The following is a 17,339-nucleotide window of genomic DNA, read 5'->3' on the forward strand; positions in this document are numbered from 1 at the left end:
TGCAGGAACATCCTCATGGGCAATTGTGGCTGAGATGTCCTCAGTCCTCCAGAAGGGGAGCATGCTGATGTGCATGGGCCGTGGAAAGACCTCCTAGCAGCATAGGCAGTAATGTCCAGTGGTGGTCTGTGTTCAAGAGAAGTGACAAGAATGTGGATAAAAAAAGCAATTTTGTTGGAATAAAGAATTTAATAAGGAACAGAGCACTGGTGGCCTTTTATTGGAAGCCAGTAACGTGATTTCAGACACCTGCTGTTTAGAGAACAAGGGTCTGCTATTTAGAGGAGCTGATGTGGTCCTTTCAGCACCCTTTGATAATCTGGAAACACCAATCAGCCCTTTTAGAGCAAAATCTCTACATCAGGAGGAAATGAATCATGTAGTGAAAGTACCTATTTCTTTACATTGACTATAAAAAGATCTGGGTTATCTAGGCCGCAGGACTGGATGGCTTCACTGGAGACATGAATTGTAAGGAGACGTGAATCTCCCACTACTGCATATAAATACTTTTGGGGGCAACCATGACATGTGATGTTCCCTTTACAGGCAGTGGGGAGCAGTGGGATCCTCAGAGGCAACCCGCTCAGGTGGTCCCAGTCATCCTCCAGAGAATCACTGCTCCCTTTGGACAAGAGGACCCTGCTTGCCTAAGTGAGGCATTTAAGTCAGGTGCTTCAGTTTAGAGACCCTCATTTTAAATAATTACATTTTAACTTTTATCCCCTAGTAGATCTCTAATTCGGATATACTCTATGATACATGTGTTATTACATATATATAATGACATCTAATATTTTAATGTAGTGTAACAGTAAGAATGAAATGAATCAGGATTACACCATCAAACTAAAATATTCTGGTGGACTAGAACTACTTTGGGGGAAAAAATCTCATTTTGTGAGAAAATTAGAAATGTCAGCATTTCGATCTAATTTGGAATTAATTTCTTTTCGATGTCAGAATTTCCTGGGGAACACAACTTCCAGCTCCTGATTAGCTCTAGTACATGTCCCTGCTGTGAGAACAGATGCACAGACCTAACGTATCATTACAGAGATGTTTCCCCCATGCTGAAGGACTTTGCTTTTTATTACTTACTGGGGTTAGATTAAGCACAGGACAAAATGGTGAGCAGATCATTGCTCAGCACAGCATTGCACCAGGAACCGTCAGAAGCAAAGGAGTGCTGTGAACACTTTGAAGACCCACTTCCCAAAGCCCCCTGTGTTCCAATGCATGGTGTGCTGCTGTGGGTTGACGGTGAGTGTCACCCAGTGGACAAGATGTCTCATAACTCCTCACTTCTTCCTGTAAGCAGCTGATACCGAGGATGGTTGGGGACCAGACATAGGAGATGAACCACCAGTCCGATACGGGTCACAATTCCCAGTGTTCTCCATTTTCCTGCAGTGTTCTCCATTTTCCTGGTTGTTCAAGGGAGAATCTCTAAGGCACGACACTCCTTTTTAGCAGAGATTTTTAAGCATCTCTAACCCTTAACAGGAAAACACAGCAAGAGGGAACTCTAATAATAATAATGCTCAGTGCTGAGAAGAGTACTTTATGTTTGCAAGGATGTGCACAAACATTGATTCGTTAATGAACCAGCCCTACCACAACAATAACATCGATGATCACATTGTTAATAACAATGCTAATTCTCCGCTCCCAGATCCCTGTTGGATAACAAGCCCGGAGCCACTTGGCTGCTGCAACATTCCTATAGAGACTCGTCATTACTTCCATAGAAGCACTGAGGCTGCCAGCAGCTGACGGGGCACATAGGGTGGAACAGATTCAGAATGATCAAAGCCATAGAGATGAAGTCTTGATTCAGGCCACATCAACCAGGCAAAACTTGGGACTAATTTTAAATTTGAATGGTATTATTCATCTTGACATAGCTTCTAAAACTATAAGTACACTTAGATACTAAAATAAAGTGTTGCAGGCTTGTGACTCCCGTATGCTCTGTGCTCAAACATGCTGGGACTGAACAGCAAGCAGATGCAGAACAGGCAATGAAATTCCAGCGTCTGAGTATTTGTTGTAGAGGTGAGGTGTGCAGCTGACCAAAGGACTACAGACTGACTTCATGCAACCTTATGGGACAACCCATTTTTTATTACTGTTGGAAGACTAGTCATAATCTTTCCTTATAACACTGATTCTTGGTCTTGAGGATGCAGTAATAGATAGCTGATGTTAGCACAGGTATGCGTATGAAGTTTACTCATGTCGACAGTGGACATGCAGGGATAGGTTGGATTTGTGGCTGTCCACCATATACCCCCCACAAACTAACAATGAGCATGAAGAACATGGCCAGTATGGTCTGCCTGTAATTTACAGACTATACATAAACTGTGTATTCCTTAAACCTTTTCTTTCATTTTTGTCTGAATCAGGTCTACCTGTGCTTCTTGTGTATTAATGAACAGAAATATCTATAAGTTACAGCCATAAAAATAAGAGCTGTTGCAGGTGTCAGAGTAGAAATGGACCTTGATACTCTTCTCATGATGTGTCATGAGGGTTAGATTTAGAGCTGACTTACATCCCTTCTGAAAACCAAAGTACATGTAAATAATTTTAGTACTGTATTCAGCACTGAATTGCCAAGTATTCCAATCTCTGATAAGTACAGAAGCATTATAGAATGGTTTGGGTTGGAAGGGACCTCAAGGATCATCTGCTTCCAACCCACATGCCATGAACAGAGACACCTTTCACTAGACGAGGCTGCTCAAAGCCCCATCCAACCTGGCCTTGAACTCAGCATACCTTTCTCTCCATCAAGATAGTTGGACTCTGTCACTGAGGTTTTGCCACACCAGCTGTGATCTTCCTCTTGCCTCAGTGACCCTAACAGAGTCCTTTAAAGCTCATTGCATATATATGCTGAGAGCTAAGTTAGGTCTTCATAGCATTCTGAAATGAACAACTCATGCCTTTAAATTCTTAAAAATATATATGAAGAGTTTGTCATACATATAAGCATATAGTCTTCCACAGAGTGCCCAGGTTAACTTGACTTAGTAAAAAAAAAACAAAACACAAGGTAGAAGAGCTGAGGCAGACAGATCTTGTTCTGTGCATTCTTTATCAAAGAGTCTAACTGTGATAGGTAAGTTATGGATGAATAGATTTAACGAGAAATTGCCTGTTAAATTCTAATGGCAGAATTTTCATATGTGAGGACGGTAAAACAAACCAAAGTACCCCATATTGTTTCTTAGTAGCAGATGGAGTCTTCAGCATTGGAAATCACTGAAAACCCTCTGTAGCTGGGAACAGAGCAAGTCTGGCCTTGAATGTCTGAGTTGATATGGGAAGCAGCAGTATGGCTTTCCCAGACACATTTCAGAGCTGAACTGGGCTTTGAGGGTGGTCTCTGCCTTTCCACATCTTCCCTGGTCTCTTCCTCTCGGTCTCCAAGGAGCGCGAAACAAGGCTGATTTCAAGGTGAACTAAGGGTTGTTCTCTCCTTGGGACCGATCTTTAAACCTGGTGTAGATGAAATTGTGTGCCTCCTGGTCTGCCTTATGCCTTAGTAGGTGGTTCTCAGCACACGCAGGCAGAATCCCTACTCATGCACAACCCATCCAAGACCCCAGGAAATGCAGCTGGTATTTTTGAAAGAATTTGCCAGTTTTACAGAGCAAACTGCTGGCTCTGGTGATGTCGGTGGGAATTTTGCCACTAATTACAACAAAGCCAAGATTTTACCCATTCTATTATAATGTGCATCTCAAATCCCACAGCAGAAGTGCTCTGGGGCGTGTTCAGATGAAGGAATGATTTTTTGCCTGCTATTCTGGCCTGTGGTCTTCTCCTGGGCAGAATTTTGTCAACTCTAACAGACACCTAAGGGGGTCGGTGTTTGTTTAACACTTTCAGACTGTTTCAGATCTAGTTTACCATGCCAATAACTCCACATTTTGTGGAAATAAACTGCAGCAAGGACTGGAGAAGGGATAGTTGCTCTGTGAGGAGGCTAAAGAAGAGGCGGACAGGAGGAGGAGGAGGATGGAAAAACTTGGCATGAAATAGGGGAGCCTGATTGTGGGCCACTGAGGTTCAAATGTAATTTAGCTAAGCAGATGACCGGGTGCCTAATTAGTTAATTATCCCACTATCCCCCCCATTTGGAAGAAACCCTGTTACCATCCTCACGACCTCTAGGAAATGCACAAGATGCAAAGGATCAGCTGTTCCTTCGTGACAGTCCTTTTAGCAAATTAGTGGGGAAAATTGTGCTTAGCAAATATTCATTAGGGCTTCATTTTCCATTAATCCAAAAGGAAATGTGGAAAGCCTGTGACTTCAATCACGCTGAGGCCCAGGAATTTTAATGAGCTTTAAATGGGCATCTGCCAGAATCCTGACTTCGCTGTACTTCTCCTGCCAGCCGGGGGGGATGAGTAATGGCTAATAAAAGGTGGGAGCATCTAGGCGAACTCCTCTCCCTAACAGGAAAAGCAAAGTTGTAATTTGCTGTGTTATGACACTGTAATTGTGCCCTGATGAAGAAAACAACAGTATTAAAAAACCTTTTCCTTCCCCACACTGTGTCCCAGAGGTAAATGGGGGAAAGCTGGATGAGTCAGGTCACAGGGTTGTAGGCACAAGGGCTGGGGTAAGGAGGAAATCCTCCTTCCCTCTGTCCTATCATCTTTGCATCAATGAGCACATACCTTATTCCCTTCATCTTAACCCCCTGAGCAAAGCAGAGATGAAGTTGCCTGTTTAGGTCAGCGCGGAGCTGGGCAGCAGCTGGAAGTACCACTGAAAATAAGACCATGAAAGAAACCAATCCTTGCCTCCTCAAACTATACAGTTTTCTGCTAGTGGACACTGCAAGGGGTTTAAATGTTTATTTTTGTCAACAAAACCACTTGGACACTCCCATTCCTTTTGACTTTTCCCCAAGTACAACTTGCTTAAAAATAAAAGTCCCACTGAAAAGCTTCATCCTTGGTTATTTGACCAGAGGCACGTTTTCCCTTTTTTTGCCCCAAAATACAATTTCCACCAAATATTTTCTGAAGGTCTATGTTTTAACATAACTGAATATTCCAGCTAAAGAGTCCTCTCAGGATATTTTTCCATGAACGCTCTGAAGTCTGTAAGAGTAAATGTGATAGCATTGAGGCAAAAAAGGCAAGTCCTCTTGTCCAGTAATTAAGATTTGTGATGTCTTTGAGACCCTCTAGAATGGGAGACATGCTCAAACTGTGCAGATTTGGTGAGTCTTCAGGTTTGGTCAAGCTGGGGGGTTGAATGTAAAATTCTACAGAACAAAATAAGCCTGTGGGTTTGTGCATATCTGTCTACTTGTTTACACAGTTCTTACACAGATACAAGAAAGATAATGAAAGTTCTGCATGCAGACACTGAGAAGAGGCAAAGGTTAGTGTGGGTCACCCAAAACTGTATGGGTTAAATGAGATTGTGAGGAGCAAAAAAAAACTATTTATGGCATTTTTGAATTCTTTTAGCTCTTGCTCCTCCATTCTGTCTTTCCATGGCCACATGCGCTGCTGCATTCCTCTGTCTCTGGGTTTTATCCTGGTGTCTGTCCTGGGAAGGTTAATGAAGTTAGCATAGCCTCTGGGTGACTTTCTGAGCTGCTGGTCTTCTGCTTTGTCCATTCTTCTGGGAGCCTACACACTGCTTCCTAGAGGTGACCCTTTATCCATCAGAGAGAGGGGATGACAACATAAATCACCATGTACTTTTTCATATCCTGTTTCTCTTCATTCATGTGTCTTCTTTTTCTCTTGACAGGACCAGAGGGCTGTAACCTGTTTATCTACCATCTGCCCCAGGAGTTTGGGGATGCTGAGCTGATGCAGATGTTCCTGCCTTTCGGTAATGTCATCTCCTCGAAAGTGTTTGTGGATCGGGCGACAAACCAAAGTAAATGCTTTGGTGGGTAAAGATAACAAAACAATTAGATTCATCCAGGAAGGGGCTTTCTCTAAATACTTTACCTTTCAAACTGCTTTCTTTCTGCTTAAGCTTTATGATTTCTCTCAATTTACTCCTGTCAATACTTTCCCCCTTCCCTCTTTCTCTCCTAATTGTCTCATGCTCAGAGTTGTATGCACTGCTTAGAAGTGAAGGATTGGCATCTCACCAGCAGCAAGGTGTTGAGGCTGGTGGTGGTGTGGTGGAAAATGTACCCCCTTGGAAGGGGAGGTGGGGAGGTTGTAGAAAAGACTAAAGTGTATGGAGCAAAATGGAGGGGGATGGAGGGGTAAGTGAAGTGCTGACAGGGCCAGCAGTGGGAGCATGTGGCAGAAGAGGAATTTCTATACCTAAGCAAAATGAAAAACAGGCCATGGGGTTGAAGGGAATACAGAGCTGTGATTGCAGCTTCCATTAGACAGCAAGGGGACAAGGGCTGAACATCAGCTGAAAGCCTAGTTTTCTGGGGGGATGGCTGCTTGATGGACTGCAGGTAGACATGGCCTGAGGCCACTGAACCCCAGGCAGCACCACAGCAGATACAGACAAACTGAGCTAACCCTGTGCCTCAGCTGATAGACCATGCTAAGAGGCTGGGTGTGAAAGCTGCACCATGCTCACATATCTCTGGCCTTGCTGCTGGCTTAACCCTACCAGCTGGAGAATGGAAAGAGCCATCTGTGAGCCACCAGCTAGGGATGCTCCTAGGGATGTGAGCAATAGGAGGGCTCAGCCAGCCAGCAGCCATGTGATGTGTCCATGGTGTCTCAGTAGGATCCTGCTGTCTACGAAGGTGTTGCTGCGCAGGGTCCCCTATGGCAGTATGGCAGCATGGGGACCCTGCTGCACTGGATCCCATTCCACCTAGTGGACAGTGGATCTCCCCCATCCATGTGCCCTCTACTGGGATATGCAGTTCCTGGTTCTCTGCCATCTCTTTGCAGACCTTCCCTGAGAAGTGCAACCAGACAAACTATTGCTTTTCTTTTCCTGTTACTTGCAGCTAATTGGGACTCTGTCTCTCAGACAAACTTCCAGAGTTCAGACCCACTGGAGTTTCATTTGATTTTAAAGCCACTCTCAGTCTCCACACTACGCTTCCCTTCCATGCTGCCTTCCCCTTTCCCCTCCTGAACAGCTCACTCCCCAGAACTCTTACCTCATGCTTTGCTAGCTATGGTGCATGTCAGACAGTGCTTCCAACTGTTTCATGCCCCTTCTCCATCCATAGTTCCTCCTGCCCATCCACGGAGGGTCTGGATAGGCTATTTCTCCCTTTGATTGAAAAACCTCTGTCCCCTGATGTGAGGTGACACAGGATTCTCCACCAGTAGTCATGGGGTTGCTGCACTTTCACGCACTAGAGAATGGAGGACAAAGAGTTTGGTGTGAAGATGCAGTTGGTAAATTCAAGTGAGACATTAACTCCATTCACTCCAGAGCCCACCTGCTTTTCAGAGCTTTAACCACATGAAAGCTTGTAATAACATAAGCAGACCAGCAAAGCTCTATGTGACACTGAGAGGTAATACTCCTAGGATATCCACTAGTTGGACCTTTGGCAATGAAATTGCCATTCCTATCATAAATGTTTAGGGGACTATTCTGTGATTCTGTGACTACTGACCCTGGTTCTCCACATTTTGACAAATGGGAAGACCACAGGTAAATAGAGACATGAGCTAAGAGTCAAGTCCAGTAAGGGATAGTATCTTCTGGACAGGTATTCCCCTTACCTCCTCTTAGCTAAGGCTTTCTGGCTACAAGGATTCACAAGGATAGCAACACATATCCTTGCAATACATATTTAGCTTGTTGTGTTTGGGGTTTTTTTATGGCTGTTTTCAGGGTACTTGGAGATTGTGATTGATAGCTGAGCAGGAATTAAGGGATCTTATCAGAAATTTCTCTTAACATCGAGTCTTGCTGGAAGAAACTAAACAGTTTGCTTGATGAAATAAACTCAAAAACTAATGGTGAGATATTCCAGCCCAAAAGAGGGAAGGGGCTCTTTGGATGTGTTGACTCAACTGCATAGGCAAGAAAAAGCAGGAATTAAAGTTTGCTGGTAGATCTTCGTCACCCTGTGTTAGCTTTAGAGACACGAATATCCAAGTACAGTCATTTTGGGGTCCCAGGGATTAAGCCCCAGTTTTCTCTGGCTTTAGCTTACTTTCCCGTAGTGCCTGCTGTGACTGCTGGTCTCAGACAAACATTTTGACAATGCTGCCATGTGCACCACCTCCAGAAGGACAGAAACAGCAGAAGTACAGGTAGCATGTCATGCTGCTCTTCAAACCCTTGCACCCAGCTGACCATCAACTTTAAAGCAATGCAAAAACATGTATTACAGAAAATCAGGCCTTCCCTTTGTTTTGCTAAGTCCATTGAAAATGCCAATTATTATAATTTTTTGTTCAGAAAGACAATTAAAAAAATAAAATTACCTTTTCTTAAAGGCATTTTATTAATTTTGAAATGGTTTTATTAACTTTGAAAGTAAGAAAACTCTTTCCTTTTCTGCTTAAACATTTCCCAAAACTCAACATGTAAAGACATAGCATTTGCATTCTGTTTCACTTTTTTTTTAACCCAGCTACAGCTCTCCAACTGGTAGCCTGGGGGGACAATTCTGTCTGGCCCCAGAAAGATATTCCACCATTATATGACCTTTTAAAATGTATCTGCTATGCAGATCCCAAGTAAATTGCCATAACAGAATCTAGCCCCAGGTTGTTGAGAAATTGTCAAGAAGTCCTGCTTTAGACAAACTTTAAAAATTCTATGAATAAAAATGTCACCATGTTTTTTCCATGGGAACAGAAAGTATTTCATTTGCTGCTCATGTCTCACTGTTGGATTGCTGTAAGCAGCTGGTCCAAATGGAGTGAGTCAGTACAGCAGCATCTCAAAAAAGGACTTTTATTCCTTTCTGTTTGGTTCTCAATTCTCTCCTGCATTTCCAGCTCAGAATGATCTCCTTTGACCACTACTGTCAGGATAGTGTAGGAGCAGACACCAGCGTCTTAGGAAGGAAGCAAACTCAGGCACAGGCCTTTTTCCCGGTTTCTGAAGTCCATGATCCTGCAGAGAACCTAGCATGTGAACATGCTGAAGAAACCAGACTGTGGTCATAAAGCCTCTGACTTTTCCAATTCAGAGGCTGCTGCCTCCTGGCTGAGAAGGAGTAGTAAGGAATGCAAGCTACAGCAAACACTAGTTACATGTATAAATGTGAAAGTGCTTAAAATATGTCTATTGTTTTTCATAGCAACACAGCTTGCTGTAGTATGTAAGACTGGCTTAGAAACAACGCTGACTTCTTGAGTTAAAAAAGTCATTTAAAGCTTCTTTGCCTTCAACTTTTCTTCTGCTGCACACATCCAGGCTAGATCTGAATTCTTCATTTTCTTTTACAATATTTAAACCTTTGCCTTTTATATCCCTCCCTATCCTGACACAGCTGTAACATGGCCAAGTGCAGATCACACTCCTTCACACTCACTAGTACCCTGTCTATCTCCATGTCCTGAGCCTCCATCACACCAACTATATCAGCATCTCCTTGCGTTTGTCCTCAGGCACTGCTTTATCTACCCTCTCATATTCAGACTCAGTAAATTCTCCTTCACAGCTATTCACTCTTCTGCCCTTCTCTCTCCTTTTTCACTAGTCCTTCACTCAGTGCCCAGCTGATACCTGTAACCTCTATCCCAGCTGAAACCAGGGCAAGCCAGCATGTTTCTTCCACTGGGTGATGCTGATCATTCCCAGTGAAATGGGAGGACCACAGAAAGGAATCACTGTCTCACTCAGGGAAAAATTAGACTGAAAGACTCCTTGAAGACAGTGACTCCCATTCTCACAGGATGCTGGTTTAGGAGGTCTTGCACCCAGGCTTAGTGTGCCACAGCCTGAGCATCAACTTCTGCAGGACCCTGGAGCTGGTCTCTGTGCAAGCCAGAGACTGCACTGGGTCTCTCACTTTCCAATTGCACGTATGTAAGTTATCCTGTGCATAGGTATGCTAAATATCAGAGGATGTGAAATATACGTATGTGCTGGTCTCAATGGCTCTGGTGATAATTCCCCTCCCAGTTATGTAAATAATATAAATGTGACCAATTTGTGTACAAGGCAAAAAAAAAAAACAAAACAAAAAAACAACACAATATTCCAGGAAAATGACACTGTTAAGGCTGCTAAAGCAAGTAGTCAATGTGAGAGGAATGCTCTTCATGCAAGCCAGTCATGGCTAACTCTACCTGTGTTAGAGTGATGCTGCAATACAGTCTTAATTTCAGGAGCACTCCCTGTTGTCACACAAGACACATATTAAGAAGACATTTGAAGACATTAAACTAGTGAAATACAGAGACAGATGTGTTCTAGGAAAATGTTTTAACAGAGAAGAGAGAGAAAAGCGTAGGTTTGGGCAATATTAATTAGGAAGACATGACAGAAATTAGAAAAACAAGGCTATGGATGGAGCAGCTGAGGCCAACTGGTTACCCCATAGGATGTAGATAAATTAAAGCTGGTGAAATTCCTTTACTGGTGCACTTGGAAATTCATTCCTCCACTTTCTGATAGCAGTGAGCACCTGGATCTGCTGGCTCCTTGCATGCCATCAAGCAGCAGACACTGTCAGGACAGTTCTGCACCATACCCTTACCTTGTCCCCACATGTGCTTCCTTGGCACGTGCCTGTTCCCAATACCCGCTGGTGTGGCGACTTCAGCTTCTCCCCATGGGGAGGCTGTGAAGAACCTCCTTTATGCCCACAGAAACACCACCACAGAGCTGGTTTCTCTCTACTTCAACTCATGGTCTGACAGCTCAGGTGTGAGCAACCACAACTGCTGTATGTTCTCCTTTTCTATGAATTCCAAATGCACTTTCACACTGCAGAGGGATGTCCCACTCCTTTTTGAAGTGCCCCACATTAAAAGTAGCACAGAGTATTCTAGCTTTGACTACAAACTGTGGGGGTTTCTTAGGACAATAGATTTATATGGCCTAAAGGAAATATATTGTTTGGCTCCTGGTACAATATGGACATCGAGTTTCATTGCAGATGCCTGCATGGAGTCACTTGAAAGCTGCTAGTGGGCCACCCCTTTTGAAAAAACACCCAGTCTTCTCTGAAGATTCCAAAAGAGAGGAAATAACAACAGTTGATGGATAGTAGTAAATTACGTTAGTTGCTACATATTTTAATTCCCCCACTAAAATTCTTCTGGCTCTTAGCTTATGAAAAGAAACAGGAGAGCCAAAGGGGAGAGACTAAATGTGAGAAATGCAGTGAGAAATGAGGACTGGACACAGGAGGGTGTGAAGCTCAGGAGAATGGCTGAGGCATGGGTAGAGCTTGTATCATGTTGTTAAAAACATACTGACAGCTCAAGACTGCAGTGTGGTGGCAGAAAGGTGGAGTGGGAGATGCAAGCCAGCAGGCAGGTCATGATGGTCTACAGAGTTTCAGCCTGGAAGCTGAAACAGGAAGAAGAAAGGAACGTCAAGGGACCAGGACACTGTCAAAGCTATGCAGGACCTGGGAACAGGGGCATTGCAGTTGAGGTCTAAAGTGCATTGGCAGCACTCCATAAGACACAGGAGTGGAACAACGGACCCTGAGGTACATCAGAAAAATATTGTTCAGCACCTGCTCACAATGTTCCTCCAACATGCCCTGCCAAAGCCAGCAGTTTCTCATTTAATAATAAAACCACAAACTCTCCTTAAATTCATCCAGGGAAATGAGCCGGTCCAGGATTAAGGTGGTATAAGGGTAAGAAATAGCGGCCTCATGTGGGCAACCGTGGATCAGCCTAGCTGTTGGGTTCTTGTATCAGGACTCTTGACTCCTTTTCACAGAGCTTTAGGATCCATGGATGAAAAGAGTTATTTATCACCTCAAAGGTTTTGGGGGTTTCTTTTCTGAGTCTTCTTTTGTAAAATAGGAAGATCCACATCAGATAGATGAATTATGAGGAAACACCTGGGAGACAGTAGGATGGTGGCTGTTACCAGTACTACGATTAAATTGTACTTTTTTTCTTCTTCTTACTCGTTTCTCCCTGTAGCCCACCAAAATAGCCTATATCCTTTACTTTGCTTGATCTGGTGGCAACGTATTTTGTTTCAGGTGCCTGAAGAGTGTCAGGTTGTCATCCCCTTATAGCTACACACTAGGGACCAAAACTCAGGATGTAATAGAAGAAGCCACTAATTTGAGTGCTTGAGTTGAGGCAATATGGGAACAATTTTCCAGGTGCATTAGGAATGCCTGCCCACCTGGATGTTTCTGTTCAGATCAGCACTTGTGGTCCCCTCCACTCGGAAGTACCCGGCATAGACAGACAGCCAAGATGTTAATGAGGTGTCCAGCTTAGTTGGAAAGTAAGGTAAGGGAAGCAGGTGCTTAATGCTTCTATAGGAAGCATTAGAGGGGTGCTTAATGCTCCCATAGGAAAAGGGAAGGAGGAACCATAGTTTATTATTTGCTAGCTGCCCTCTGTCACACTCCAAAGCAGCCACACTCTGAGACTTCAACTCTGCAGAGTAAGGATAGGACTCTGCTCCAGCTGATAAGGGAACAGTAGTGTGAGTAAGAAAGAGAAGGAGCTGTTCATCAAACTCACTGCACAGCACAGCCAGCCACTGCAGTTTGTTGGGGGAGGCTTTAGAGGGAGGAGGAGGAGAAGGAGAAGTATTAGGGCTGTGAGCCACTATTCATTTACAAACTATAATTAATTTGATGTTTAGATTAATTTCTGATGCACTCTCAAAGGTGCACTGAAAGCGTTTTTCCTTTATTATAATGTTGACTGCTTATTGGGGAGATAAATCTAACTGTCAGTTATGCACTGACTTACCAAAACTTTCAGACCAAGCAAGCATGTATGCATAAGGAACAGCTGTTTGCAGCTCTCCCATTAAAGGGACAGCTCTGTCTTTCCCCAACAACTCACAGTAAAGAAAATCTATACATTGTACACAGGGACTTCTGCTTTCTTTTGTAGCTTAACAATTTATTAGACAAGAATATGTTTCCAGAATCTGTCTTCTATTTTCTATCTGTCCATGTGTCTACCACGGTTCTATCCATCTTCTCTCCACACAAGTGATAGACAGAGTCCATCAGAGTATTTTCAAGTTACGGGTATGTTTGTGCAAAGCTACTCACATGCACGCTTACAAAATCATTATAAATGTTTTTACTTATGGGGTAATTAGATGGAGGAGCTCATTACTGTAGGGTCTTCGTGGCCACTCATTTAAGACCCTTCAAAAGGAGGAATGGTCATTTATGCGACTAATAGAAATGACTGATGTTAAGAGTTAATGCCAAAAGAAAGAAAGGAGGGAAAAATAAGATAAAATGAAAAGATTTTTTAAAGAGATTAAACCTTAATGCTCTGGGCTTCAAATCACTCCATCAGCACCGGGACTTGGGAAAAGAACCTGACTGATCCCTTGTGTGCCTACACAGTCTGCTATCTGCTGCTATCTGCTAAAAACCCTTTGATGTTAGATAGGGTATATGAACCCAAGTCGTATACATCTGGTCCTATATGTGTTCCAAGGCTATGATTGTTTCAAACATGAACACACGTGTGTGTAAAAGTGACAGAGAAGGGTCTCCAGTGCTACTTTCATTCAGGCCAGAAGTTTTGGTTCAGAAGTCAGAAATAATGAGTAGTGCCATTTCTGAACTCAAGGTGATTGATCCCCAGAGTGCAGACTTACCACATCCTGCTTTTGTGAGACTGCAGACCCTCCACAGAATTTTGGTTACCCATTGCATCTGGTTTTTATTTTCTTTCCCCCAAGATCTCTCTGAAGAAAGGTGAATTCAAGCTGTAGAATGGATGAGTCTCTATAAATCCATCCATGCATCCATCCCTCTCCCCGTATATCTGTCTTCAACTTCTTTATATCTATCTATCCTATCTCATTCACTGCACAGGGCTGCTCTTCAGCATTTTGAAGTCTGTCAGCTAACTAGTAACTGAGAAGCTGTTCAACAGATCTGAGAGCTCTGTGCTTGGCCCCAGGCCCTCCTTCCTGCACAATATTCAAACCCTGCTATGAATATGAATTTATTATTATTTCCTCATCTGTTTTCTTAACGTCCTTCCCAGCAGAGCATTTAAGAGGTTCACAGAGTCAAGTAACAGCATTTTCACAGTGCTCATCGTGTCTTCATTTCACCAAGGGGGTGATGAGGCATAGAAAGATATTTAAAACTATTTAGTAATTTTGGGTGACTAATCTGAGATGCATGAGCGTGATCAGTCTGTTTGCTTGTTTTCTCAAAGTATTCAGCACAACACAGGGCATGATATGTTTATGTTCACTCCAGATGCAGGTTTGGGCAGCAACTTTTCCATCTGTGAAACCTCAGATAGTTCACTGAGCACCAAGAAGAGGAACACACACTAAAGCTTCATCTCTGGCAAACTAAAGAGGTGTTACACATCTGCTCAAACACTGTGCCATAACTACCCGTATCTTTTTAACATCATGCGCCACTGGCTCTATTTGGGTCATGGCAATTAACTCATGGCTGGACATTAGTTGGGCATGGCTCAGCAGTGGCAAGGGCTGGGACTGTCCTTATACAGCAGTATAGGTAAGGCCACTCTTTTGAGGGATAAGAGGGTTTAGTCATGTAGATTCGAGCCATGATGTACGATTTGCACTCAGAGGCTGCACTATTTTATTTACTACTATAAAAGAAGCCTAGATCTTATTAAAGGAATTCTGTGATATATGATATACCCAGCAAAACTGGGATTGTCATGGCAGAAATAGGGATCAATTCCAGTTCTCCAAGGCAGCATTTGGTTGTACAACTACAAAACCATCCTTTCCCTGCCTTATTTACTGTCTACATTCCAACACATGGAATAATGAGTCTGATGCATTGCCATTTTCCTCACCCTGTTATGTTATTCATTCTCTACAGTAATTAAAACAAGGATGCCATGAAGAAGAAAAATACAGAAATGTGCAGTTAGAAGCAGCGCCTTAATGCATATACAAAACAATACAGAATTAAAATTTTATAGGTAACATAATTCCTTGAATTTCTAACTCTAGTGCTTCAATTTGCAACCTTAGCATTGTTTTAATGTACCGGTGCATGTGATATTTTCCCTTTTCAAGTAAGCACACCAGCATAAAAACCAGTCCCTAGATGAGATTAACATCTTCAGATAGAATATATTGATATCTTCAAAGGTTGTAAACAGGGTGACAACTTGCAGATCCCCATAAAAATACATATGCCTTTCTTAACTATATATGCTTTCATCTGTTTCAAATCCCCAACTAAATTTAAATCATCCCCACTCTCCCCAGTCTTGATCTGTAGAATATCACATATGTATAGGTGTGTACATTATATAAGTACTATATATATTTCTGCAGTACCAATGTGTCTTCAAGTTATTAAAAACAATGAGAGCCACTGAGCAAGTAGTTTGAATTTGGGCAACCTGCTTCAATGCTTGCTAGCCTTCAAGGTGGAAAAGCTTTTCCTTATGTCCAATCTCTCTTTCTTCAATTTGTGAATCATAGAATATCTTGAGTTGGAATCAAATCCAACTCCCTGCTCCTCACAGTACTACCTAAAACTAATCCACATGATGCTAATCCAGATGCTACTTGAACTCTGATAGGCTTGGTGCCATGACCACTTCCCTAGGGAGTTTGTTCCATGGACTGACCACCCTCTCAGTGAAGAACCTTTTCCTTAGTGTCCGATCTGAACTTCCCCTGGTGTGAAGAGACTGTCTCAGTCTCCTTACTCTCACAGTGTTCCTTGTCCATCCTGATGGCTCTGTGATGAACTCACTCTGCTTTGTCACTGGCTTTTCTATGCTGGTGAGAAGGGATATACAAAACTAGACGTCCAGGTGTGATCTCATGAGTGATGAGTAGAAAACAGTAGTCACTTCACTAATTGGCTGTTCTTTTGTTAATAGAGCTCAGGATGCTGTCGGTCTTCCTTGTAGGCCAGCATACATCTCTAATGACATCCTCAGCAATGTAAGCCATGGAAAACCTAGAGACAGTGGGACTATGACCCTTTCACCAGCTGACCTCCAGTGCCCAAATATTTAGCCAGGCATGCTCATTATTATAAAAGGCAGGCAGTGCACCTAACATACAAGAGCTGCTGCTGTCATCAGCTCTTTCACAGGCAACAAGTTTCCTCCCTTTTTGGCAACATGACCTGCAAATCTGGTTGAGTTCTGACAATTCAAAGGTGAAATTATAAGATTCTTATAAAGACAGATCTCTAATGACCCTTTAAAATCCTTGTCTAGAAGGTTTTCCAGAAATTCTAAAGTGTTTATCTTGGTCATTGTGGATCTCCTGGCATGGCTGAACAGGGTCTAGGAAGATTATTATGTTATTGGACTTTTGAAAATGCTTATGAGAAAAGAATTTTTGCTAGTTGATCTTAGGAATCAATCCAGGAGCCACTTTTGGGAGGGCAACTCATATTTTCACCCCATCTCTTCAAATGAAGAACCCTGTTCCTGCCTTTCTCAGGTCTTCAGTTTTTCTAATCAGAGGCATTTTCATAAATGTTTTTTCCAGCAATACTTCTACTCCGCTCTATTTCAGCAACTAAACCAGAAGTTAATTTTCCTTCCTCCCACCCAAGGGTGGATCAAGAGTCCAGACAGGTCATTGGGCAGGGGGTCCAGAAGCCAGAATTTGATCAGGATTTAGTCAATTTGTGATAAGATTCAAGTCCCACAGACTAACATAACTCTTCTGAGGGACTGCAGAAGTTCAAGGAGATCTATAGGGTTCAAAATACATTTTTGAAGGATTTAGGATAAGCTCTTGACTGCTTTGCTGGCAGACCCACAGGAATTTATCAACACCCACACTGTAATTTGAAGGTGTTTCATTCGCATTGATGTTGATAACAGAAGAAGCCAGCTAATCATTTCCCTGTCTATTGTGGGTAGTTGAAAACATTCATGCTGAAAGGACTACAGATGTAACAGCTGGTTAGATCTGGAACAGTATGTTACCGTCCAGCTTAAAAAGCATTTGTCTAACTCTTTCCTTTCTCCTTTTTTGGTACCCAGCATAGTTCAGTGTCAGTTCACAACCTCCTGGAATAGATAGGAGATTTTCTCTTTTTCTTTCACAATGACTCACCATGTATGAGAAGTTTCTTTCACGTTTAGTTTTGTTATCTGGTTTGCATACAGTGGCCTTTATAGAAAGTTAAGCACTGGTTTGAACATCATGGCCAAAAACTATTCATCCCTATTTCTGGCTTCTGATCAGGAACTTCCAGACTACCCCACAGGAGAAGCTTCAAGTCT

The 17,339-nt window shown here is 42.8% G+C and overlaps 1 protein-coding gene across 23 annotated transcripts in view; it reads left to right on the forward strand.

The window, feature by feature from the left end:
• Positions 1-17,339, forward strand: part of CELF4 (CUGBP Elav-like family member 4) — a 748,158-nt gene that overhangs the window by 652,942 nt on the left and 77,877 nt on the right. For 12 of the 23 annotated variants that reach the window (XR_008972036.1, XM_057408129.1, XM_057408126.1 and 9 more), the window contains 2 exons: positions 550-672; positions 5,794-5,937. Coding sequence is in view for 22 of the 23 variants with exons in the window: in XM_057408129.1 (XP_057264112.1) it covers positions 550-672; positions 5,794-5,937 (267 nt within the window). In the remaining variant the exon portion in view is untranslated. The remainder of the gene's footprint in view (positions 1-549; positions 673-5,793; positions 5,938-17,339) is intronic. The other 11 variants (XM_057408137.1, XM_057408136.1, XM_057408140.1 and 8 more) reach the window with 3 other exon arrangements.

This window comes from Pezoporus wallicus, unplaced genomic scaffold (assembly GCF_028554395.1).
Source record: "Pezoporus wallicus isolate ANWC-B61680 ecotype Strahan unplaced genomic scaffold, APGP_CSIRO_Pwel_v1 contig_6996, whole genome shotgun sequence".
In the NCBI taxonomy this organism is placed as follows: Eukaryota; Metazoa; Chordata; class Aves; order Psittaciformes; family Psittacidae; genus Pezoporus; species Pezoporus wallicus.